Source organism: Ostrinia nubilalis, chromosome 12 (genome assembly GCF_963855985.1).
Source record: "Ostrinia nubilalis chromosome 12, ilOstNubi1.1, whole genome shotgun sequence".
NCBI lineage: Eukaryota > Metazoa > Arthropoda > Insecta > Lepidoptera > Crambidae > Ostrinia > Ostrinia nubilalis.
This window is the reverse complement of record NC_087099.1, coordinates 12,927,667-12,955,087: the sequence shown is the minus strand read 5'-3', so window position 1 is coordinate 12,955,087 and position 27,421 is coordinate 12,927,667. Positions and strand designations below refer to the sequence as shown.

At 37.0% G+C, this 27,421-nt stretch overlaps 1 protein-coding gene across 28 annotated transcripts in view; it reads right to left on the bottom strand.

The window, feature by feature from the left end:
• Positions 1 to 27,421, bottom strand: part of LOC135076983 (modifier of mdg4-like) — a 351,682-nt gene that overhangs the window by 110,996 nt on the left and 213,265 nt on the right. Inside the window, exons 5-6 of one of the 28 annotated variants that reach the window (XM_063971523.1) lie at positions 3,988 to 4,254; positions 3,288 to 3,535 (exon numbers count right to left, since the gene is read on the bottom strand). The exons of 21 other annotated variants lie outside the window; for them this stretch is intronic. In XM_063971523.1, the coding sequence (XP_063827593.1) occupies positions 3,303 to 3,535; positions 3,988 to 4,254 (500 nt within the window). In that variant the 3' untranslated portion in view covers positions 3,288 to 3,302. Of the gene's footprint in view, positions 1 to 109; positions 518 to 1,038; positions 1,410 to 3,287; positions 3,536 to 3,987; positions 4,255 to 5,758; positions 6,037 to 8,255; positions 8,498 to 8,901; positions 9,633 to 10,490; positions 10,745 to 27,421 lie in introns of those variants that run through there. 6 more of the 28 variants (XM_063971521.1, XM_063971529.1, XM_063971543.1 and 3 more) reach the window with 6 other exon arrangements.

Below are 27,421 nucleotides of genomic sequence, written 5' to 3'. Positions count from 1 at the left end.
CAAGACATCGTATAGAAAAAGTTATTACAAATTCCAAAATTTAGTCAAGATTAAGTAAATGTTTTTGCACAAAAAGTTACTTTTGGTTTACTTCAAAAGTAATAATTACCATCAGCTGAATTGCTTGATCCTTCATCAGCGTCATTATTTCTTTTTGATGATGTAGTTGATGTTGACTGAGTTTCGTTTCTAAGTGGCGTTGTTTCTGGCACGGCAATACTAGAGACCGTATCAATTTTACATATGGCAGGGCCTTCAACATCTTTTTCCAGAGACTTTTCACTCGGGACCTCGACACTCTTCAAACCTTCGTCTTCTCTAGTGTGGTTGTGTTTCTCGTTGAGCTTCAGAATATTGTTGCCAGCTGAGTACGAGTAGATGGTGGCTGGGCAATTGTAAATCTTATTTACAAAGCAAACCCACCTAGTTTCACCACTGTTTGTCGTTTCTTTGCAGTAATTATATCCGTCGACCATCATAGTGATGGTATCTGTATTTGAATTCTTTATTTTTGGCACTGAAACAAAAGAGCATGGTTAAAAATGTTCGATATTTTAATTCTTTTAGATTTCATGAATTTAAAATATACATTTTAAACGTTTAATAAACTAACATAATTATGATGCCAAGATATCCTAATTCCTAACATTGTTAGCGAAAAAAACAAATTTTTAATTTTCAAATTTTTAAAAGCTCAACGTGAAGATGAAAATCTGGGCAAAGATGGCGGCCTAATAAAGCTGCCCGCACACGAAATGAATTGCCTAAGGTTGGGATTGTTGTTGGGGTCTAGGAATTCGTAATTAATAAAAACAAAAGAAAAGATTTAATATAATGCAATTTTTATTTTTACTTCGTTCGTTCATTCGTTCGTTTCAGCCGAAAGACGTCCACTGCTGTACAAAGGCTTCCCCAAAGAGTTTTTTGGCCGAATATTTGCATTGGCAAATTTTAATCAATTTATTTTGTAAATATCAGTTCTGTAAATATTTTTGTACACGTTTAATTTTGCTTCTTCATTACAAGTTGTTTTTGTATTTACCATGAAAGAAACTAAGTCAACTGACTTAACATCTTGGGGCGTATTTTCTGGACCGGCAACGCTGGCCCTATCTTCTTACATAATATGCCTGGACCACGGACATACACGTGCTTTTTATATGCCTTATCAACCTTATCCTGGACTTTCTTTAAATCTTCTTTGTCTCTAGGGTGGTTGTGTTTTTCGTTGAGCTTCAGAACACAGTTATTCGCAGTGAACGAGTAGATGGTGGCTGGACAATTGGAAGTCTTACTTCCAGAACAAACCCACCTAGTTTCTTCAGTATTAACTGTTTGTTTGTAGTACATATATCCGTCGACCAGCATAGTAATGCCATCCAGATAATATACAGTCTCCAGTTTTGGCACTGAAAAAAGGCATGGTTAGAAATACCTATTCAATAGTGGCTAGGAAATCAAACACGGAGTTGTGATGATTGAAATAAAAAAAACAACTGTATTTATTTCATAAATTTTAATTTACATATAGGTTACGATCTACGTTAACAGAAAAGGAAAATACATAGTATACGACAAAAAATATCCAAAATCGTCTAAAACTTCACAATGTGCCATTTTATAGGTATTATAATAAATATAAACATACAATGTCGCCCAGGCGCAAATGACCGCCACAAATATTTTAAATATTGATGAAAAAATATTAAGAAAAACCTTAGAAAAGTAAGGGAGGATGACTGTATTATTTCCAAGTTGTTTACTTTTCAAATTTTTGAGTAGAGACGGTGACCCTGTTTTACATTATTTGCCACATCTTCAATGTTTATTTTCAGTTTTATTAAACAGAAACTGCTAACATTAATAAAAAAAAGTACAACCCGGTCCAATTAACTGTGCACCTGGCAGCCGTGACGTCATGTCGAGACTGGTACGGATGGGGCGAACGCCGAGAGGTGTGCGGTAGGCTGGTTTTAGAGTCACGCTGACCGTCAGCGCTGACAGCCGAAATGTATGAAGCGTCGGCGCCGAGCGATCAGCGTCACTCAGGAACGTTCCCTTCAATTACATACATATTGATCTGTCAGCGCCGACGATCAGCGAGCGGTCAGCGCGAATCTAAAACCCGCCGTAGAGTGCGAGAGAGAGTCGCATTCCAGCAAGGTGCGCAGTTAGCTCAATTGTAGTAATTAAAATTATCACATAAATAGGGGTTTTGTTCTTTATTTAAAATGTATATTCACTAAATATCAAAAAGCGCACGGATCACAAACACGTAATGTCTCGGGCTAAGTAGCCGAACAACTGAATGAAGTACCAGCTAGCCAAGAAACCCTTGCATGGTGTACGCTCCATTGTTGCAAGACCCTTTTTATTGGTTCTTACCTGTGCGACACCCTTTTCGACGACTTGATACTTTTTGAAGAATAATTTAAATTAAATTTTTGAAGAAATAATAACTTACAATGTATGTTATTTTGTGAGTTACGTCACAAATTAATATAATAAATAATAAAAACAACACATAATGTGATCATTATAAGAAAAATACGGAACCCTAAAAAACACTGATTTGAAAAAAATGTCAATACCTTTTTTTATTAAAGTTAGCAGTTGTTAACTATAATAACGTTATATTACCAATAAAGTAACTCATAAGCTTAATAAATATCAAAGAAAAGTGAAATTGAGCCAATAACGAGCCAAACAATTCAAAGCAAGGTCCGTCTCTACTCAAAAACCTAAAAATTTAATAACTTGAAAAATAATACAGTTAAGAGGTTTTAAGATTCCGTGATTCCGTATAATACATTTCGTTTTGGTCAATTCCTTTATCAGAAAAATTGATTAAAAGTATATTTAGTTGTAAGTCAAAACCTATTTTGAACTACAACCAAAAACACCACCAAGTAAGTTTAAATGTATCACGAAACAAGAATAACATTTTTAAACAATAAGCAACAGGCAGAGGAACCATTCTAATCACCTGCTAAATTGACTACAAAACTTCTACAAATTCTGTGGACTAGTTGTAAGTATTATGCATAGAATGTGGACTAGTTAGTTGTAGGTAATATATGTGTCAACGTGAAATTGTGAACTCTGTCAGTTTATAATATAACGCGTTAGATTGTAAACTAACAGTGGGTTAGGTTATGTTAGATTGTAATTTAACTACGTCAGATTCATTTAGAAACTACGTAAAAGATTCTGCTACGAAATGATTGGAAACAAATACACCTTGTATAATAACCGTAACTCCGGTTGAATATGAATTCCCTGTCCCGAACCAAAGACTACGTCTACGGCAGGATTTTTCGCCGAGCATCGCAGACCAAGCCATGGTTGTGTTTCCACTCATCCACCCTGATGACTACGTTGGCCATGGTGATCGCACAAGCAGTGCACCCCGAGTTCCTCTTGCCACACCTCCAGAAAACCCTCCCGTCGGCCTCATCCTTGTGCTTGTGGAATCTATGGCCGTTTACGATGAGCACCTGCCTCCCTTGGCGAGATGGTACGAAGTACGCTTCGCCTGGAAAACAAATGATAATTGAAAATTCTTCACTTGAATTTGGGGCTACTTTTATATTATAACTTTTAATGTGAGCGAGTCCTTAAGGGGAGCCTTCTGGAGATAAAAAAATCTCCAGTCAAGCAGTTATATGTATGTAGATAATAGATCAAGAGTTTACTGGATAGACTCTAACATATTAACACATTGATGGACGGTAGTAAAGAATGATACTACAGAACGTCTATAGACGTCATAGTTTTTACTCGTTTTACATTAACACTACTCCCATAGGCAATGTATGTGAATAAGTATCATCGTGTTGGGAATTAATTCTTAACTTTTGCTGTCCACCTAAGTGTTAATATTATAATAGGCAATTTGTGTGATCTCCGATTTAAGATCCCTTGGAACTTTCCATTACACATTTATGCAAAGTCCAAAATATGTTATTTGTTCATGTTTATATTTACCTTGAACTGATATAATTTTTTTTATAGGGGGCGTCGTTTCTGGCTCGGTGACGCTCGCGACCGTTTCTTCGTTGTCTCTAGGGTGGTTGTGCTTCTTATTGAGCTTCAGAACACAGTTGCTTGCGGTGATGGTGGCTGGACAATTGTAGGTCTTACTTGCAGAGCAAACCCACCTCGTTTCTTCACTATTTACCATTTCTTTGCAGTACTTATATCCGTCAACCAGCAAAGTGATAGCATCCGGATATAAAGTCTCCAGTTTTGGCACTGAAACAAAAAGACATGGTTAGAACTGTACGATAAAGTACCCAGTAGATCAGACCGGACTTAAAGGTTTTTCAATGAGTTATGATTGAAATAAAAATTACATTTTATGTAGCCTTTGATGTACAGTCACGGAATGAAAAGGTTCGTCAGTTTTCAAATTGATTCCTTCAACGAATCGCGAGCACATATTACCTTTTGTTACAGAATAATCTCGAGTTAGAGAAAATAATCTTTAACTGTTCGTCAGTAAAGTTCAAAATTATTCAGATCAATGTTGTTTGACGATTTATCTTGTCAAAAAGATTATTATGATTGATAAACTAAAACCTTCTTGTTGGTTCAAACTGCCATTATTATTTCTTTTAAATAAAAAAAAACTATTGTCAATTGGTCAATGTCATCATTGCATTGCACTGAGGGGATAGAAAAATAAACAAGCAAAACCTTATTCGTTAGCAAACGTCATATTTATTTAAATGTTAGCAGCACTGTTTCTTGCACTGTTATGTTGGCAGGTTTGACTCTCACAGTACCTAGTGCAAGCGAAAACCGACACTAAGGTGACGAACCTTTTCATTCCGCGACTGTACACTTTTTAATTTACAGAATAATAATTTAAATTCACATGAAATAATATACATCCATTTCAAAATATGCTAATACATTTATTAAATTTTAAAAATCGAATCTATACAATAACAATAAAATTCTAGCATTATTTCACACTACAATAATGACTTGCAAACAATAAAAATTGTAGTAGATGATATTGTCTGGCTTAAAAAATAGACTCACATCACATAGAAAGTGGCCGCAGTGGCGTACAACCTGGTCAAGTTCACACTCACTGCGCATCTGGCAGCCGTGACGTCACATCGACGCTCTGGTAGGATAGGGCGAACGCGGGGAGGTGTGCAAGTGAGTGAGAGATAGAGTCACATTGCGAGGTGCGCAGTTAGCTCGATCGGGTTGTGCAATGCGCCTTCCCTTCAGATCACTTGTTTTTTACCTTCCAGTGATGCGCCGAACTTTTAAATTCGAAGGGTCATAGAGGATCAATGATTGTAAAATTATCACTCCACAGGATTTTGCAACAAACTTTTATAACAGTAAATAATAGACTAAGAGCTGGTGAACGCCAGACCTACGTCATTTTATAAAAGCTGAAAGTTTGTCAGCGTATGCTCCCAATATAGGATAGAATGTTGGTGAATCATGAAGTTTGGGTCATCGTGGCTTTGGCAGCTATCCTAAAAAAACTGTCTGGCAAGGAGTTGGAACTGTCAAAACTGTCTGGCTGATGTGGAAACAACTTCTAATCATTGCCCTAATATTATACATAAAAATCAGATTTTATGGTATAACGTGAGTAGAATTACAGTCAATTAAATATACAGAAAAGCCACCGTAAAAGTTAGGCTTACGTTATACCATAAAAGCTGATTTTTATATAAAATATTAGGGCTTAGTCTTAGTCTATAAGATATTTACCCTCGACGTTTCAATTCGGTTGCACGAGTCATGGTCGCGGGCGGGCTGAAGAGATGCGGCGTCGTCCCCGTCTGCTGGGATGCGATGAATTGATTCGATGATTGTGTTTCGAATCATCTACCCTGATGACTGCGTTGTTCTCAGTGACAGCCCAAGCTGTGCACCCTATGTTCCTCTTGCCGCACCGCCATATAACCTTTCCGTCCACGTTGTCTTTTTGCTTGTGGAATCTATGGCCGTTCACAATGAGAACCTGCCTCCCTCGGCGAGATGGCATTAAGTACGCTTCACCTGGAAAACAAATTTGTTTAAATACCTTACCTTATTTGTGGAAAACCTTGGGGGAGGCCTTTGTCCAGCAGTGGACGTCATTTGGCTGAAACGACGACCTTATTCCACTTGAAATTTTCTACTATTACTTTTGTTTTTCAATTCATGCAATTATTTAAAGCCTTTTTGCAAAGTTTCATTTAGGTAGATAATGGAGTTAAAAGTTCTGATGGAAAACACTATCATATTCACAATAGGCAGTTTGTAGATGTCACCGATTCACATTCCAAGGCATGCGTAGTTCAAAATAATTTGATTTTAAGTAACCCTTGATATTATGCCGACATTCACAAAGTATGTACTAATGTAACAATAGCATAATGTGAGTAAATCGGCCTGAAATAATACTACAGATATTCCAAAATATGATAATATGTATTTATTAAATTTTAAACATTAGAATCAACTTTATAACAATAATTCTGGCATTATTTCACACTATAATGACTTGAAAAATTATAATACATGATAAAACAATATAAACTTAAATTAACAGATTAACATCTTAAGATGGATATCCATTACCTTCGATAATTTCATCTACGCGTTTTTAATCACGATCATGAGATCACGATTACTCTAAGTAAATCTTCTAAAAAGGGGCGAGATTTAATAAATTTTTTGAGTTGATATGCATTACTTAAAAATGGCCTCTATGGCGTGATACAATCCCTGCCCGCCGGACCACTTACCGCATCATTGCACAACCAAACTAAGTCTAGCTCACTACAGAAATTATTTGTTTAATTTACACAACATTTTGTTGCTCATAACCATGTTGTGTAAGCAGTAACCAAAACTTTTTTTAATGTGTATTCTAAACAAATACTCTAATAGTTTACATTCGCGGATCACATTAAAAGGTGAACGTAGTGGATACCCAGCTTTATTTAGATCAAAAACCAATCTGACAATGTCATTTTGGCTACTTCTGTTGACGTGAACACGCAATAAATTCGATCGATATTGAAGAAGAAATGAAGGAAAAGATAATGGTACGGAATTACGGATATTAAGAATATAAATATTTAAGAATATTAAGCTCATACATTAACAACCTAGATTGGTAATATAGCAAAAAATAATAGTTAAACAGTCTCTATAGTTAAGTAAGCATAGTTATTTTATTAATCATTAAAATTAGGAAATCTACATGATATAATTAATTGAGGATGTTTTAAATTATGTGTAGCTCTAAATTTCAGAAAAGTTAAGCAGTAAGTATCGATAACGACAAAATAAAGAAGTCAAAAAATGCACATTAAGTCTCCAATTTACCAGAGGAAAATGGAGGATTTGGTAAATACTCCTCACCCTGGTCAGCAGAATTTGACTGTATTAAAATAATTAACCTAATAAAAGAAAACATATTATATTAAATCATATACTTAACAATACGTTTTACGCACATCAATAGCACCGCAATGGCATGTTAGGCCCATTGTAGAACTTAAATAAAGATTTACTAGAAATAAGTGGTAAAACAGTTAATTATAATACAAGGATGGCAACATACGCCTTTGTCCAGCAGTGGGGATCTTTTGGCGTTTCACCTATATTGATTCAAACCGCGGTGTGAATATTTTTTTTTTTTTTTTTTATGTGATAGGAGGCAAACGAGCAGACGGATCACCTGATGGTAAGCAATTGCCGTCGCCCATGTACACCCGCAACATCAGTGAAGTCACAAGTGCGCTGCCAACCTTTTAAATCCCATTCCCCCCCAATTGGGCCTCCGGTATCCTCACTCACTCGGCGAAACACAGCGCAAGCGCTGCTTCACGCCGGTTTTTTATGAGGCCGTGGTATCACTCCGGTCGAGCCGGCCCATTCATGCCGAAGCGTGGCTCTCCCACGAATAGCCCAAATGGTAATTTTGAGGACAGTCTTTTATACTGCATTCAGTGAATATTTCTTGTGAAATTTCCCAAGAAATGTTTGTGATGGTCAATTCGAACTTTGATAGGAAAAGAGGAAAGAAAAGAAAAAATAGTAGGTATTATGTACCTACATATTCCATAAAGTATCGGTTCCATTACAAATAATTCCTTGTCTCATTTAAACCGCTCTGAAGCCTTATGCGAAAAACCCCATTCAATACAAATTCTTGGGCAACTCGGACCGCGCTTCGAATCAACATGGTGCGACGCGCCTAAAGGCCCAGCACTAGACAGACATCTTTTGGTTGAAACGGGTTACTCTAGCACCGTTAATATTTCTACGTCAGATGTTCTGACGTGGTTGTTGTGGCCAGTGTGCCTGATCAGCTGCTCGTCCACGGTGACTGCTGAGGACCTGCATCCATTGTTCCTCTTGACACACCTCCAGAACACCTTCCCGCTTCGCTCCCGGTCCTTGTTGAAGCGCTGGCCGTTCACTATGAGCACCGGGTTCCCTCTGGCCGACCACTCAAATTTGAATTCTAAAATAAGAGGGATAATAAAATATCATGACTATGACTCCTTAAGGATTCACACCGCGGTTCGAATCAAGTGTGGTGCGAAACTCCTAACGATTTGGAGTAGACGTCTTTAGTTTGAAAGGAATTACTCTAAATCTCTTGGTCTGAGTAAGTAAATTATTTTAGTTAAATACTGCGTTCATGAAATAAGATGGGCATTAGACAGAAAGAGTACCTACTTCACTAAACATAGGTGGAATTGTGTAAAGCAATCGTTATCATTTGACAGTTCATAACGTACGATTATTCTGTCAAATGCTTTGTTTAACTGACTTTATCGTACGTTATGAACTAGCAAATGATTGCGATTGCTTTACACAATTCCACTTCATATTAAGCTAGAGAACAGAAAAAGATGTTACCAGTTAAATACAAATTCAAAACGTTTATTGCATGTAACATTACAATTTAGAATTTATATGTTATTGCAAAATAGAGGTATAAATGTGACGCCCTGCAAGGGCACAGCAAAACATCAGAGAGAGGGTTAGTATTTACCTTAAAAATAAGATTTAGTTACTCTTACATGGTCAATATTATACAGAAAAAATCATTATTCTATTTTATTATATTACAAAAACAGATGAAGGTAGATGGACAGGTTACTAATGAAACAGAAAAAAGTTTTAAACATACCTACACATTTGATTAATTTAATACAACATTTATTTAATTCCGATACAGTTGTAAGAATATAACTAGTAACTATAATAGGTAATGTAAATATTTCAATACCACCACTGACGGAAATCGGGAAAAAATATTTGTCCAACGATACAATTATTCCCGATGTGCACTAGTGGGGGACAAATAGTGAGGGACAACGGGAGAACACGCCGCCGTGTGCAGAGATGGGAGTTATTTTTCTAAAAATGTACAGCGTCTGAGTACCCCGGGCCTAAATTGTGATTGTTATGAGCGGTGAGATTGAGAAGCTGCTCATCTTTGGTGACGGCTTTCGACGTGCATCCATAGTTCCTTTTAACACACCTCCAGAAAGACTTGGCGTCCTTCGTCTTCCGTACCAGGTTGTAACGTTGGCCGTACAATATTAGTACCGGGTTCCGGGTTCTGGCCGACCACTCAAATTTGCATTCTGAAATAAGAGATATATTAAAATATATGAAGCAATAAAATATCATGACTATGAGTCCTTGAGATTTCACACCGCGGTTCGAATCAAGTGTGGTGCGAAACTCCTAACGATTTAGAGTAGACGTCTTAAACTAAAGAGTTTGAAACTAATTACTCTAAAGTAAACCATATTTTGGTGTTATTAAGTAAATTATTTTAAATTAAATACTGCGTTCATGAAATAAGATTGGCATTAGACAGACAGAGTGCCTATTTAAATATATTATGCTAGAGAACAGAAAAAGGTGTTACCAGGTTGGACAGGTTATTAATGAAACAGAAAAAAAAAAGTCTCAAACATCAGACATTTATTTAATTCTGATACAAGTAAGAATATAGGTAACTAGTAAGTATATAATAAAATTAATAATGTAAATATTTCAATGACTTCGGAAAATACTGTCGGGATTAAGTGGGTAGACACCGCCCTTCTGGCGGGGAAGCCCCACATAACCCAAGCGCATTCCGGACGTTAATTCAAAATGTATTCCCGTTTTCCCCCACTATTTTTAAAATAATATCCAGCTAATCCCGCGTGATAAGCTAAATATGCTTTTGTTACGAGTGGATTCACCGCAATAGTCGAGCGGCGGTGGGGACGAACCCGCGTTCCTCGGATCACGAATCGTTTAGTATGTGGTGGCGGAAATCGGGAATTTTTTTTTGTCCAACGATACAATTTTCCCGATGTCCACTAGTGGGGGACAAATATTGCTAATCACCGCTAAATTTTGTCAGTGTGTGCGTGCGCGCCGCATACGTGTTGGCGCGCTCACATACAAACCGCGCCCGTGCGTTTCTATGAAGATGACCTACTCATTTGTATTTACTCTGGTTATTGTGCTACAAATGTACAGCCGTCTAAGTGCGCCGGGCCTAACCTGTGACCGTTATGAGAGGTGACCTTGACAAGCTGCTCATCATCGGTAACTGCTTTCGACCTGCATCCAGAGTTCCTCTTAACACACCTCCAGAAAGACTGGTCATCCTTCTTCCTTACCAGGTTGTAACGTTGATTGTCCACTATTAACACTGGGTTCCCTCTGGAAGTCCGTTCAAATTTGAACTCCATTTCTAAAATGAGATACCATATTATCATTATAGTAAACAATATACATTATACGCAATTATGACCTTCATCAAGACTGATTGAACGATTAAGATGTGAAAACACAACACAAACAATTAGGTAATTAGAACGCTGGCTAGCCAGTTCCTTTGCTTGAACTTGGCTTGACACCCTGCCGCATGTCTTGATAAGAAACATGGATCTCAACGCGACTTTTATACCTTGACGTTTTAGTAAATAGGAAAAGTTCTTATTACTCAACTGCATCAGAAGGAGTGTTATGTTTTATATTAATACTCCGTGCATTGTTAATAAAACCCACTTTATTTCACCTCACAACACTCGTATAAATTACAATTCCAAGATTTATTAAGGCGATTAGAGTCCTCAATGACCTTGTCCAGCAGTAAAAGAGGAGTAGGCTTTACAAAACGCCCATTTGACTTGATTGAGGACTCTAATCGCCTTATAATATCATTGCGGCAGATTTTTTACTATGACGATCCGAGCCGATTCATTTGTATTAAATTCAACGAGATTTTATTATTTAATTTTGCATGTAGGTACCTATCTTACTTACATTACAAAGACTTGTAAGTGATCTGACAAGATATTATTATAACATAGTAAAAAATAATGTCAAATATAATATAAATTCCAAAACAAATACAACTAATGTTAATAAAAAGCACAGGTAAATAAAAATACTACATAATACTATCACACATCTTTTCCAGCTAAATCGCTCGCATTCGACTAAAAGAGCGCAATTGACATTTTGTTAAAAGTCAGAGTCAAGTCGTCAACATGATTCTTTTGAAATAAAGAGATTGATTTTATTAGTGTTTATAGTGTGTGAGGCATTGACAGAGCAATTTATCAGTTCAGATAGGTAGCGGCCTGCCTTCCTGCTACCTTTACGAGGTCGTCGGTCCACCTTGTATCCACTCTAAGAACTTTTTTCTCTATGGTAAATGATTGTGTCTGTCATTAACCTTGATTATCTGGCCGTTGTAAATGATAAGACTGCATTTGCATCCCCACTTCTTCCTCAGTGCACACCGCCAGATTGTTCTGGCCCCATGCATGCTCCGGTACTGGTCCATGTGGTACCTGTAGGCTTTGATTATCAGAACTGGATGTCCTCGAGATGACTGCGTGAAGAACAGATCTGAGCAGACAAGAAATATCAATTAAGTGCCAAAAAACGCTATAGATTAGCGAAATGTTAAAGAATCTACGGCTTTAGTACTTGGTTCATAATGTCCCAAAATTAACGCAACTTTTTTTGCCACCATTTATGCAAAAAAGTGTTGACAACCCTAAAAATAAAAGAACTCGACAGCTGATAGTTTAGGGTTACTAAACATTTTGCGTTAAACGATAGAACCACCTGTCTTCGTCCGCAATTCGAAAATTTTACACAAAATATGGTCGAAATAGTGTTTTAACTTCGTGAATTCTGAAGATTTTAATTGAAAAATTCCGGGAGATATGCTAAACACACTGTTCTTCCAAAAACAAGTCGTTAAAATGTCAATATCGAAGCAGTGCGTAAGTATCGGTGACAATCCAGGAATCTCAAATCAGCGTCGTGGAAAAGATGATGTGATTTTACACCATTAGATTTCTTTTTATGGGTTATTTAAAATTACAGGTCAATGTCAATAAGCCCACAACCACATGTGCATTAACCGATTGAGTCCCAGACGGCATTAATTAATGTCATAACAATTGATTATTATCTATTGTGTCTAGATTCGCGGAGCTTGAAGGATTAAAGGAGGAGATTCAACGTTGCGTCAACGAAATTCAGCCATGGTCATGGCCTCATGGGAAACTTCGAGAAACGCGTTGCTGCGTGCGTGCCATTTGCCCGATGTGTTCCATAAATAACCCTATTCTATGTACTTTATGATTCAATAAAAATAGTACAGTCAAAAGGCTACTTAATTTAAGTTTCGTAAATTTTGGGACATCCATTACTAAACACATTTTAGTTACATTAGAGCAACTACACGTTTATGTGGCATTAGCTAACTATATTTATTTAAATTATTACTTGTTATAGGTTAATTATTTTTATTACCTATTCGTAGGGTATTTATACACACATTAGTAAGTATATTGTTTCACTTTATTTTGTAAACGATTGCGAAATACTATTTGATTTGTTGTATTTATTTATCACATTGAAAAACTTAATTGTACCTGAATGAATAACAATTCATCAATAATAAGACAATAAATCATCTCATCAAATATTAATTGAATGCTGTTTACGATTGATTATTATTTTCATAACATATTGTTGAAGAATGTGTGCTACAAAGATCTCACGTATTATCTTTAATTATTTTACGCCTTAAATAACTACACTACAAAAAGATAATCTTTAAAATAGCAGTAGTAGTAGTAGTATTTAAAAAGTTTTGCAATCCATACTAAAGTATCAGATTGTATATCGTAAGCTATTTTAGTTTTGCGTCAATTGAATTGCATGTTACTTTTTTACGCAAGACAAGGCAGTTATTTGACCGCAATCGCACCTGATGTTAAGTGAGATGCAGTCTAGTATGGTACATATCGGCACTGTAAAATGCCTATTCACTCTCGCCTTGACAAGGCCCGGATTATAGTGTTCAGGAAAGACAGCAGAGGCAATTAATTACTTACACAATTAAACGAATACCTAGTGGTTATGTTCGTTAATCACCCCTACAACATTATTATTGTATATGATGACGCTGCATTTGCACCCCCCACTCTTCTGTCGTCTCCTGGCACATCGCCAGATGGTCTTCGCACCAGCCATGCTTTTATAGCGATCCATGTGGTACTTCTGGGAGTTTATGATGAGCAGCGGCTTCCCACGCGTGGTCTGAGTGAAGATCATACCTGGGGAATCGAGACATTATTGTGTAAACATCAGTTGCTTTAACTGAATTGGCGAATGTTTACTCATTTGCAGAATTACGCCCGTATAAGATTCTAAACTTTCGCGTTCCATTTTAACTAAAATAGTAAGACACGGGTCTTAACGCGACGTTTATTAATATTAATCAAGCCGTGAGTACATAATGTAACTCATTAATAAACGTCGCGTTAAGACCCGTGTCTTACTATATTACGTCCCTAAACTCTGTGATTGGTGTGTCACCCTGTGCGTCCACGCGCACTGTAAGACCTCATAGTAATATTTGTGAATACGGGATTCACAAATGTTACTATGAGGTCTCACAGTGTGCGTGGACGCATAGGGTGACACACCAATGACAGATTTCTATTCAACGCTGTGTGTTTGATTTGCTGCTTCACTTAGGCTGGGTTGCATGCATCTTACTTTAAATTTGACAAACGTCATAAATCTGTTAAATTCCATACAAAAAGCACCAGTTATCGTTAGTTACGGTCAAAGTTAGGTGGTGCAACTCAGCCTTAAGCAAGCATCGTTTGTGAATACGGGTGTTATACTAGACGTATGACGTCATAAGTCAGTAGTAGCTGTAAACAAGACAACTGATAAAGCATCATTTAGACTGAGTAGCACCATCTAATTTTAACCGTAACTATGACGATAACCGGTGTTTTTTGTATGGAGTTTGGCATTGACGTGTTAAAGATGAAGCAAGATGGTGCAACACAGCCTTAATATTGTGATCTACTCACGTAGCCGAATAAAAAAAGAAAAATAAACAAACAGTATTTTTGATCTGAAAAGAAATTTACTTTTACAAGAAGTTCAGTCTTTATAGGGCATCATATTTATTACAAAAGCTTAATTGTTATCAAAATAATGCATCTAATTTATAAATGTTTACTTCAGAAAAATATACGATTAATTAATACCAAAACGGCTTAGTGTGAGTTTATGAGCGCGTTTAAAAAATGTATGTATATTTTAGTTTTTGAAAATTTCCGCTACCCCCGCTGAACAATCCGTCATACATATTTTAATGTAATTTTTTTACGCACTAGTGAGCGCGTTTGATGTTAAATCACACTCAGCCCTCATTTAATATTCACTGTCCTGTTCTTTATCATATTAAACAATTTCCTATACCGTTTACATTTATAAAAGTCAATGATTATGTTCGAAGTCAAATTTAACAATGACGTCATCGATGGTGATAACCTTCGCCCTACATTTAGTGTAGCGGGTACTGCGGTTGCGGCAGCGCCACTCACTCTTGCCATTTATAGTGCGTTCTTTGTAAAACACATATTCCCCAATTCTGAGCATTCTGCTCCCTTGCCGCCTGTTTGCTGTGAAGACTGGATATTCTACAATAAATAAATAAATAAATCTTTATTAACTACTTTACAAATAAGTTTTCAATTACAAATACATCTCAATAAACGCATTTTTTTACTTATCGTGAAGACAATATTAATAGCATATGAGTAGAGTCTAAAAATTAAACAGTAACTTAATAAATAATTAATTTAAGTGATTTGTTTTTCGTCTATTATTACCTCCTTCTTGAAGTTGGAAGCTGGAATAATTGAATTTTCGGATAGATCCAGTTTATTCAGTAACCTATTATTTGTTTGAAAGAGCTCGTGAAGCACTTTCAGGATCAGTAATCAGTTTTTCGATATCTTGTATAGTTTATAAATAATCGAGTGAGATCACTTATCATTTCCACCCTGTATAAGACATCAACGCGTCAGAGACAATTTATGACGAGTATGTGCATACCTACCGTAAATATTTAAATACTAACCAATCAATAGAATTAAAATAGTAATAAAAATACGAACTTACAAAAGTTATTACAATTGAAAGTTGAAGATAAAATGCGATGAATGAGAAAACGATTCTTGGTCCACAATAAAACAAATATGCCTAAACTTATTTTTATTTTATTTAAGATGTTCTGAAATACTGGTTTTACTACATACGCTACTTTAAATATTTCTACGCACATCAACCTACCTCACAATAGAATTTTAGACATTAGCTGACTAACACAAAGTTCAAAATCTATTGAGAAAAGTAGTCATTTTATTGTAAGTTTTAACTATACCTAATTAATGCTAAAACCGTTTATTGACTGACTAGATCGATATTATTTGTATTAAATTGCATATATTTTTATTAATTAAAAATTAATTATACAGTAAGTACTTGATAACAAATAAATAAACTCTACTTTTTAAATTGCACAGAAGTAAACGAACCAAACTATTTTTGGTTGTAATATAATATGATAATTAATTCTCATAGATATACACGAAGTCACCTTCCTTATGTATAATATGTATGTATTTACGAAAAAAAGTATTTAAGTATGTTTATATCCGTTGTCTAGTACCCATAGTACAAGCTTTGCTTAGTTTGGGACTAGAAGCGCAGTGTAAAATTTCCAGGGATAGGGAAGTCCAGGATAGATATCTTCCATCGACTGTTGCTACCTAATTCTATATAATTATAATGTTTATTCCCAGAAAAGTAGTAGGAAAATTCTTACGCGAATCTATTTGTAGAAGCCTACAAAATAAATGTAAATAATAAGCCCTGTTGTAAACACATCCAATTAAAGTAAATAATCGTTCGTAATATGGAGAGCATTGGGGGAGGCCTATGTTCAGCAGTGGGCGTCCTATGGCTGTGATGATAATGATGATGATGATGAATCGTTCGTTTGAAAATGACGTCCACTGCTGGACAAAGGCCTCCCTTAAGGAATTCCCAAACGGTCCTGCCCTGCCCGTATCCAAGCTCTTCCCGCGCCAGATCGTCGGTCCAACTAGCTAGTGTAAAGTACATGATGCTTCCTAATGATTATGGTGCAAGTCAGCCTTCACTATGACCCTGTCTATGGTCATGAGTTTGGCTTTACACTTGATGGTATTCGACTGGCAACACCGCCACTCCGCCTTGATGTCGCGCACGCGTCGCTTCCAAAACCTGTGCTTCCCGATGTCAATCACAGTGTTGCCCTGCCTATTGACTGTGAATATTGGCACGTCTGTAATGAGAAATGATTTGTTAGTAAACATTGTAATATTTAACTAAAACACACAACTAACTAACTAATTAATAACGACAATACTCAAGCTTTTAAAAACGTTATGATTTTTTGTTACAATTGTCTTAGTACAGACAGGACAGTGGACTTGAAAAAATTACATAGTTTTATTGGTATATTTTTTATTGATTAATTACTCAATCCATTGTTGTTGCAAATAAATAAATTAAAAACAATCATCTATTATTGTAATTTGAATTCAACTGTAGTCTGGGCGCAAACCACCGATTTTGAGTTGGCTGATAGTTGGGTCGGGCAGTTGCTCAGTAGATGTATGTAAGTGCGCACATTAAACCGATTTGGTATCGGCCGATTCTTCATACTAATTAGAATCGGGCCCAACTATCGGCCAACGAAAAGTCGGTGGTCTGCGCCTAGGCTAAGTTTAATATTTATTTACTAGTTTATCATGAGTGATTGTGATTGCCTTTACACAACACCACTTTATCTTCAATAGTGATGACATACGCCTTGCATTTTGTGTAGTTCGTCTTCCAACACCGCCACTCACTCTTTTCCTTATTTGTGCGTTTCTTGTAGAACCTCTGCCCTTCTATGACGATTACTGCATTCCCTCGCCGGCTCGTTGAGTACGAAGGCATGCCTATAATGTCAAATATAAAAAAAAGTTATACATGTTATGGTTTTCAAATTTTGTCGAGAATGTTCCACGTTCCAAGAATTAGGATGATTTTTAAATACCTCTACAGTGTTATATCCTCTATAACTAAATAACACATAAATGACACTCCATGTCTCCAAAATTATCTGACTCATATAATCAACACATTATATTGTAAACAACGCTAATAAGCAGTTCACAAGTGTTTCCTCAGGACTACACGCCTGAATAATTTTCACAGCATTACAAAATAAACAACTACAATGTTATTTTTAAATAGCATTCATTTAATTACATAACAATTTTTAAGTTTTACAAAAACTGTAAATTTCATACCTTATTTTATCATAAAATGAATCATACCAGGCCTGTTCATCTCCGCGAGTTTACATCGAAAACAAAACACGCACGATGGCCCACCTACAGGATACTATTGGACAAGGCCTCACATACGAGCGAACATTGACTCACGCACGCATATTCTTGTGTATGATGGAAGAAAATAAACAAAATGGTGTACTAAATACCGTGCAGTATTTAACTGCCTAAATAATAATAAAAACACAGAATGTACTTTTTTAAGTTGCCTCAAGACACTGAGAGGTAAATAAGTAGTTAATATTATTCATAACTAGCTTTCCGCCCGCGGCTTCGCCCGCGTGGAATTTTGTCTGTCACAGAAAAACTTTATCGCGCGCGTCCCTGTTTCAAAAACCGGGATAAAAACTATCCTATGTTCTTTCCCGGGACTCAAACTATCTCTATGCCAAATTTCATCAAAATCGGTTGCGAGGTTTAAGCGGGAAAGCGTAACAGACAGACAGACAGACAGACAGACAGACAGACAGACAGACAGACAGAGTTACTTTCGCATTTATAATATTAGTTGGGATAATTCATGCTAAATCATGTATTTCCTCCGCCATTTTCCGCAGTATGGTACCTCACGTCACATCATTTTACCGAAGTCAGCCCTATAGCTTCGGCGCAGTGCCGATCACTGACGTTGTCAACAAAATGGTGCTTGACTCTTGAGACAGGCTAAATTAAACCATATTGTTAATGACATTAAGCATACATTTTTTTAAATACCTTCGCGAAGTAAAACTTCTGTACGTAGTACTTATTATTATTCTGTGATCATACGCACCAGAAGGAATTGTGACAAAGTGTCAATGGAAAAACTAATTTAACATTAATTCAACCACTTCGAGAAAAGGTTCACCCGATTTGTCTTCTATTCTATTCGTTCTTTTCAGCCAAATGACGTCAACTGCTGAACAAAGGCCTCTCCCAAGGATTTCCACAACGACCGGTCCAGATTATCTCAGCCTCGAATTTAGCGGGCAGCGGCGCGGGAGCGGCGCGGGAGCGGCGGCGGCGCGGGAGCGGGGCGGGCAACGCAGACCCGTTCTCGAAACAAGCGGGCAGCTCGCGCGGCGCTTTAGCGGCGAAGTGTTGTATTCGGGATTGTGTTGTCGAGATATTTGTTTTTATTCGCAAACGAAATGTCTGAACAACGGCAACAATTTTATTTCGATTCAAATTTATTCCTAACACTCGATTTATTGTGGGCAAAAGAAGGAGTGCGCTGCCCGCTCGTTGCCCGCTCCCGCGCCGCTGTTTTCGAGAACCGGTCTATTTGATTTTACGCATAAGATCCTGCCGCTCCCGCGCCGCTACCGCCGCCGCCCCGCTGCCCGCTAAATTCGAGGCTAAGGCCTAATAGTGGTTGTGTGTAAGCAGCCTCCTCACAATTTGACCGTCGATCGTGATGATGTTCGCCTTGCATCCAGTGACCGTTCTCTTCCTGCACCTCCACTCTGCCTTCCCAGCTCTCTCCCGTTCCTTGAAGAAAGTATGGCCTTCCATTATCAGCACAGGTTTCCCACGACTGTTGAAGCCGTAAAAGGCTAAATCAAAAAAATAATATTTAAATAGCATTATTATTATTTTTTATTTGACAGGAGGCAAATGTAAACGCTATTAGTGATGACTATAATCTATCTATCTAAGATATCTTTAACTTAGTAAAAAATATATGTATTTCCTCATGATCTAAAGACTGGCTTGCACGATCTATTAGCAAGAAGAAATAAATAAGAATCTTAAATACTTATTACTATTTATTACCAGTATAAAACGACAAGCTACGATATGATTCACATAATTATTTGACTCTTAAGTAGGTAATACATACTCCTAATATTACATTAAATACCATAATTTGACTTAATTTGATTACATGTAAACGAAAAATCTAGCCTAGAATAACAGTCACAATGGATGTGGTCTGCGGTGAAATCAAACTGCGTCATGTTTGATTACTTTGAATTGACCGTAGATCGCATCCAGTGTCACAAGTCCTTATACAAACTTTCTTCAAATCAGGAAATTTCACTTTGAATAAACTTCTGTTAAGGTTCAGCCAAACCAACGCGATCACATGGCGATCAATGTATTTAAGTCTGATCGCTATCGCTGCACGCCGGCTGATCGTGTGTGATCGCGTTGTTTTGGCTGAACCTTTGAGGCTACCACGACACAAGCACAGCTTAGTGCAGCAGCCGCTAGAAAAATATTATTTAACCTTTTGTTGGCAATAAATGGCTTTTAACTTTGCTGGCTTAATTTTAAGTTGTCAGTACCTCTAGCATGAACAACTTTCGTCTTCGAATCGTTTGTGTATTCGATAAAATTCGATACTCAATATTCCAATTAAACGATAACGTGACAATTTTGATTCTCAAAATAAGTTTCGTGCAACCACATCTTACTAAGTTCACTTTATGACACGTTCACAAGGATGCTGTTGTAGTTTTCTTACTAAATCTTTTGATGGCGATTCGAGTACGCAAACGATTTGAACTCGAAAGTTTTTGTGCTAGCCGTACAGTTTCTCAGTGGTTATGTTTGTCCTTTATCTTCACAATAACTTGATCAATGGTGATGACGAATGAGGTGCAGCCCGTGCACTTTCTTGTACATCTCCACCTGGTCTTGATGCCTTCCTTCTGGTGGATGGTGTACCGGCAGCGACCGATGTCCAGGCAAGGGTGGCCGTTCGCTTGGACACCGAAGACCGCTGAAAACATTTTATAATAAATATAATACTTGGACATTTTACACTGCGCCGCTAACCCCAAACTATGCAAAGCTTGTACTATGGGTAGGTACAAGACAACGGATACATAGAAAACACCCAGACCCGTCACAGAAATTAATATTCATCATTTCAATTTCTGCCCGGCCGAGAATCGAATCCGGGACCTCTCGGCATAGTAGTCCGTTCTGAACCACTACACCAAACGATTTTGTAAATCAAGTTTTATTCCTTTGCCGATAGAGGCTATTATCAAACAAAACAAACCGTCTTTTAAATAAATTAATTTATTGTAGAAGGACACCTAAACTTGAGTTTTTGGCAGTCACATAATTTTCACGACACTAAATTAAAGACTTACTTCAAAATTTTAACAATTTTGTAAACAAAATAAAGGTGATCGACCAAAGATCTTTCAATGGTTGTGATCTTCTCTAGTTTTGATGATGATATTGTCTATGGTGGTCACGAAAGCGGGGCACCCCGTGGTCTTCTTGACACATCGCCACCTGATCCTTATACCCTCATTCTGATGGATTGTAAATCGGTAACAGCCGAAGTCTAAACAGCGCTTGCCACCGATTGTGTATCCGAAGACCGCTGTAAAAGTATTTTTTTTTATTATTGAAAGTTCAACTTCTATGAAAATGAAAATGTAAGAGCCAAAGCAGGCTTATTCCACTATTCCCCATTGACAATCCCCGTCAACGGGGATAAGTGAACTTTTTGCCCTTAACGCCAAATTGGAACTTATAATGGGGAATAATGAACTAAAAAGTTCATTAATCCCCATTACGGTCAAAATAAAATCTTAATATTTATTTATTTATTTATTTATTCATAAATTGAAACCTTAAGAAACTTAAAACTAGTCTAAGCTACTTATGTACAGTCGCAGAATGAAAAGGTTCGTCACCTTAGTGTCGGTTTTCGCTTGCACTAGGTACTGTAAGAGTCAAACCTGCCAACATAACAGTGCAAGAAACAGTGCTGCTAACATTTAAATAAATATGACGTTTGCTAACAAATAAGGTTTTGCTTGTTTATTTTTCTATCCCATCAGTGCAATGCAATGATGACATTGACCAATTGACAATAGTTTTTTTTTATTTAATAGAAATAATAATGGCAGGTTGAACCAACAAGAAGGTTTTAGTTTATCAATCATAATAATCTTCTTGACAAGATAAATCGTCAAACAACTTTGATCTGAATAATTTTGAACTTTACTGACGAACAGTTAAAGATTATTTTCTCTAACTCGAGATTATTCTGTAACATAGTTTCAAAAGGTAATATGTGATCGCGATTCGTTGAAGGAATCAATTTGAAAACTGACGAACCTTTTCATTCCGTGACTGTACATATAACGGGGAGTAATGAACTTTTTAGTTAATTCTCGTATTCCCCATTATAAGCTCCAATTGGCGTTAACGGGGAATAGTGAACAAAAAGTTCACTTATCCCCGTTGACGGGGATTGTCAATGGGGAATTGTGGAATAAGCCCCAAAACACACGATGCGTTGCGGCGCCTCACCGCAAAGATTTCGCCGTACCGCTCGTGTGCTCGCTTAAGTGAAGCAGCAAATGGAACGCACAGCGTTGAATAGAGCTCTGTGATTGGTTCGTGTCTCACCCTGTGCGTCCACGCGCACTGTGAGACCTCATAGTAATGTTTGTGAATACGGGCGCTTAAGTCATAACTTCGACATAATTATACTAAAAAGAACAACACAACTGAAATGCTCATTTTATTTATGAACTTTATTAATACAAATTTAATTTGGATATAACATTTCAGCTAGGTACTTACCACTTTATTACAACAATTTGGTGTACGTACAGTGTGTATCGCATAACAAAAATATCCTGCTTGTAGGTATCAAATAAAACATAAATTTTTCACATAAGTTAACAACAATCATAAATTCTAGAAATTAGGGCCTCTTACTAGTAAAAAAGTTACACAGTTATTGAACACTGTTTTAAAGTGACATTTCCATACTAAACGTCGTCACTTTAAAACACTGTTCAACGAGCGTGTAATTTTTATTACTAAGTATCTTTTAAAGTGACAGATTAAAGCCCGTTTTCACCATCAATACCTACCTAATTTTTAAGTGACTCCTATGAAAACAAAACCAACAGAATGGTTGTTACCATAGGGGTCACTTAAAAATTATTGATTGATGATGGTGAAAACGGGCATAAGTAATCCTTTTTTACAGATCTTTTATCTTAAAGTTATACACTTTTGACAAAAATACATATATCAATTTTATTTATCTTTAACATAGTAACGAAAGTATAAAAATGATTTTATAATATAATGGTCCTAACCATTATGGTATAAAAAAATAAACAGTGTTGTTTGTGCATTTATCTATACCTACTAATACACTGTTCATCATAAAAATCGACCCACCCGCGACAAGCACTTTCAAACGTATGCCTCCCCACTTCCTACCAATATTACTATACTATAATACCATTTAAAAGTCTAGTTCTAAACTTCATTTCATTAAAGGAAAGGTTTTTACCCCAAAAATGTGTCTGTAGAAGAATCCAGAGTCACTTCTTCAAAAAATAGGTAGTTACGCTTGAGCCAACTTTTATGGCTACAAACTGTTAAGTTGGGATTAATCGCTATCCATCTGTTAAAGAGGACACGTGAGATTATTATTTGGTTTTATAACCATAAAAATTGGTCTAATTGATGCTATTTTTGAGGATATTTATTGGGCTTTCAAATAACATCAATATTGTTAGGGCACCATGATTGTGTCAGTAGAAACGAGTTTTCCTGTAAAACGTAGGTGGGCCGATTTTTGTGATGACGAGTATTGACCAGTGTATTATACCTAACTTAACGGATCCAAAGAAAATTGTTATCTCAAACAATCCCTTACAAAGTCTATCTGAATCACTCATTCAATCTTCAATGGACAAGTATATGTGCCAAATATTTTTACAATCTCTATTCAATTCAGTTTTTTAATTAGCTATCCATCTAAACTAGCTTATCTGTCCAAGCAAATTTAGATGCCTAGATACTTCCTTCCCTTTACAGTACCTACTCATTAACATTTAGTCATCGGTAACTTACTAAAACGTAATCGCAAGTGCGTAAAAAATCTATGTCAAATAGTTCTAAGTAACAGCAGCCGCTTGGGGCGCTGTACTGCGTAAAAAATATATGACAGACTTCATATATTTTTACGCAGTCAGTAGAGAGTGCGTGAGATAACTCATGGGAAGCACACAGCAGTACCTATCACGGTCCTAAATTCTAATTTAGGAGTTGTATTCTGCCTCTTTCACTTATTCTTCCTGTGCTCGTGCCCAGCCTTGACCTTCAGTAAGGTGTCGTCAAGAGTGAGTCTTTTGTCTCTTTCACTCATTTCTTTCCACAAGGTGGACCGACGACATCATTAAGGTAGCAGGAAAGCGCTGGACGCAGGCTGCTACCAACCGGGTAACATGGAAAGCATTGGGGGAGGTCTATGTTCAGCAGTGGATGTCCTATAGCTGAGATGATGATGATGATGATGATGATGATGATGATGATGATGATGATGATGATGATGATGATGATGACTCATTTCTATGCTCGTGCGCACCTTACTTTGACCTTGAGTCCATACTCAAACAATAATTGACATTTGCAGTAATAACGTCCCCGAATAACAATTTAGGAGCTGTTTTCTGCCTCTCACTCACTCCTCCTGTGCTCCTACATTACGGTGTCGTGAACAGTGAGATTTCTGACTCTTTCACTCATTATTTCTGTGCTCGTGCGCACCCTTGACCTTCTGTATGGTGTCATTAACAGTGAGTATGGTGACCCGGCACCCGTGGTTCCGCTTGGTACACACCCAGTGACAGCTCCGACCAGCACCCCAGGTCTTGTTCCTCACGAAGATGTTCCCATCGAAAATCAGCTTGGTGCCACCTCGAGCGGTAGGCACTATCACTGCATCTGAAAGTTATGATATCTTTGAATTACGGTTTATTACTACTATAGGATAATCATAAATTTAAATGATAACAGAATAAAAAAAAATGTATTATTACGTTATTTCAGGTTCAGATTTGAACTTATTCTTTCAGGTTGCTTTTTTTGATGACGTGCAACTATTTTCATGTAAATGAAATGAATGTGCAAATCATTAAATGCGTTTTAATGAAGTCGTTTAGCACTCGACTAAGTTGCAACGATTCAATTTAAATGGTTTAATTACATGTAAAATTAAAAGATTAGATAAGTTCGTGTAATTTTGTTTATTTTAGTAATAATTTTGATTCTAAAATATATCTTTGGCTGGAAACTCATTTTTTTTAACGGAAGCCAACAATACCTGTCTCTACGAGTATTGTGAATTACAAAATATACTATGTCTATTGCCTAATTTATTATAATACTCTAATTAAAATTAAATTATTCACCTACTTGTGCTTACACTTAAACTGTACATTTATTTAACAATTGAATATTACAAGACAAACCAGAGTCAATGAACAACAGCAGTTATTATCAACGCCATACTGTTTTTGTTTCGCAATTAAAAATAACACATAAATAACATACTAGTTTAAAAAATAAATATTCTTCGTCACAACGAAATTTAATACATATAAATCAAATAGATTGTACCAATTGTACGTCTACTAAATAAAATATTACACCAATTAAATAAATCCAACTGAAAAAGATAAACACATCATGTGATCTAAAACATAATTTTATAACTTATCAAGTCTTTTATAAATAAAAATGGAATCCCGTTACACAAACTATGATGCTTTTGATAATCCATGATAACATAACATTAGCATCAATTTAACACTTTATTAATAAATTACAAATAAATCATTAACCGATAACTGGTGAATTAAACAAATTCTTGAGTGGAGACCGGGACTCGAAAAACTAGATCCTTCTAGCTAATCCTATGTCCAACAGTTTAAATATTTTTTAATATATGACTAGGCAGTTATTTAACCACAATCACACCTGATTTAAAGTGGATATGATGTCTGGAGATAAAAATGTTAGTAGGTGCCTTGAAAACGCCCAGGAACTCTGTTAAAGATACCTGTGTGCTTACCATGGGTTTACGTTAGGTGTGCTCGCTAGCGACTGCGTAAAAAAATGACATTAATTGTATGACATATTGTGCAGCGCCCCTAGCGGCTACTTTCAAGAAACAAAATCTTCATAGAGATTTTTGACGTATTCGCTAGCGAGCACACATAACGTAAACTCATGGTAGGTACACTGCAGGCAACTTATTACCATTGCCCAGCTGTTTGCATTATAACGAAGTTAGCAAGACAAAAGATTAGCCATCGCTAACTCCTTTATAACGCAAAAAGCTGATTTTACATGTCGAAAAACACACTGGTCTTCAAAATAAGAAAAACTTAACATAAAAAACTATTTGTGCGGGCTGATGAAATAAATAATGGTAGTGGTGATGATAAAAACTCATTGATGGTTATGGCAGTTCCTTATCTCCACGACGTCATCGTTCAACGTCACCAGCTGCGCGTTGCAGGACCACCTTCTCCTCTTGACGCATCTCCAGGTCACCCGACGGCCATTGCGATCCGTTCGCTTGTTGTATCTGTGCCCGCCGAGCTCTATCACCGGCTTCCCGAATATGGACTTTGAGAAGATCGGCTTTAGTTCTATAATACAATAACTTTATTTAGAAAGAGGAATGAAGATCAGCGCTACTAAGTCCTAAGAACTAATTATGCTTTTGGTTTACATTGTTGACTAAATCATGCAATCAATACAATCCCCGGTAGATCATAATGAAACTGACTCTGATACTGAATACCTGTATTATGACTCACCATAATCTCACTTGTTCTGCAAATAAAATTCTTTGATTTGCTTTGATATTCTATTCTTCTACAAATGATTCATACGTCTTAACAGTGGGCAGACCAACATTGAATGTTATTAGAAATGTGGACCATTCGAGGAACATGATATTACATTAGATAAAGCGTTGTATAGTTACGTAGGTGCTACATCAATTTGTAACATGTTACATGATATTATGTACTACTTGACAATGACGGCAGTAGCCCGGCACTGGCAATCCTTCTAAACCATTGGTTCCCAAAGTGGGGGGTGCGCTCCCCAGGGGAGACACAAAGACCTTTAATTAAAAGGGGGCGCGGGCCATCTTTGTACTTAAGTGTAAAAAAACCTGCGACCGCTGAGAGAATGCATTCCAGAATGCTCGATACGACCAATCAATAATTTTGACTGGAGAAGGGCGCGAAAGGGGGCGCGTCTCAAATAAGTTTGGGAACCAGTTTAGAATCTAAACACTAGATAATGTTGACTAGATAACGCAGCGTAAAAATATCTAAAAGTAGGTACTCTTAATGATTGTGGATGCCCCTAAGCCTGAAAATGGTCTGATCGACAGTGTAGACAGTAGCCCGGCACTGGCGATCCTTTTAAAGGACAAAACACACTTATCAACCCCAAAACGGATAGTAACCGTATCAACTAGTGGCGATCAGTACTCTTTGTATAAAACTAGCTTTTGTAGCCCGCGTTGTGAACGACCAAATCTGGTTCTTTGAAAACTCCGTGTCCGTACAGCAACGTACACTTATCCGCACTATAACGTGAACTCCTCGCGGCTGACAGCGCGGCGAAAGGCGATACGGTGTTGATCCCTTTCCGAGTTGATAAGTGTGCTTTGACCTTAAATAATGTTGACTAAAGCCTGGTCCGTGAGCACGTAGAATCCCGTCCAATGACCCCAAGCTACCCATCCCTATCGCTCGCGCGTAATTATGTTGCTGTCGCGACTGTGCGACGGGCGCCCGCAGTGAGTGTGCGAGCGCGACAGCAACATAATTCCGCGCGAGCGATAGGGATGGGTAGCTTGG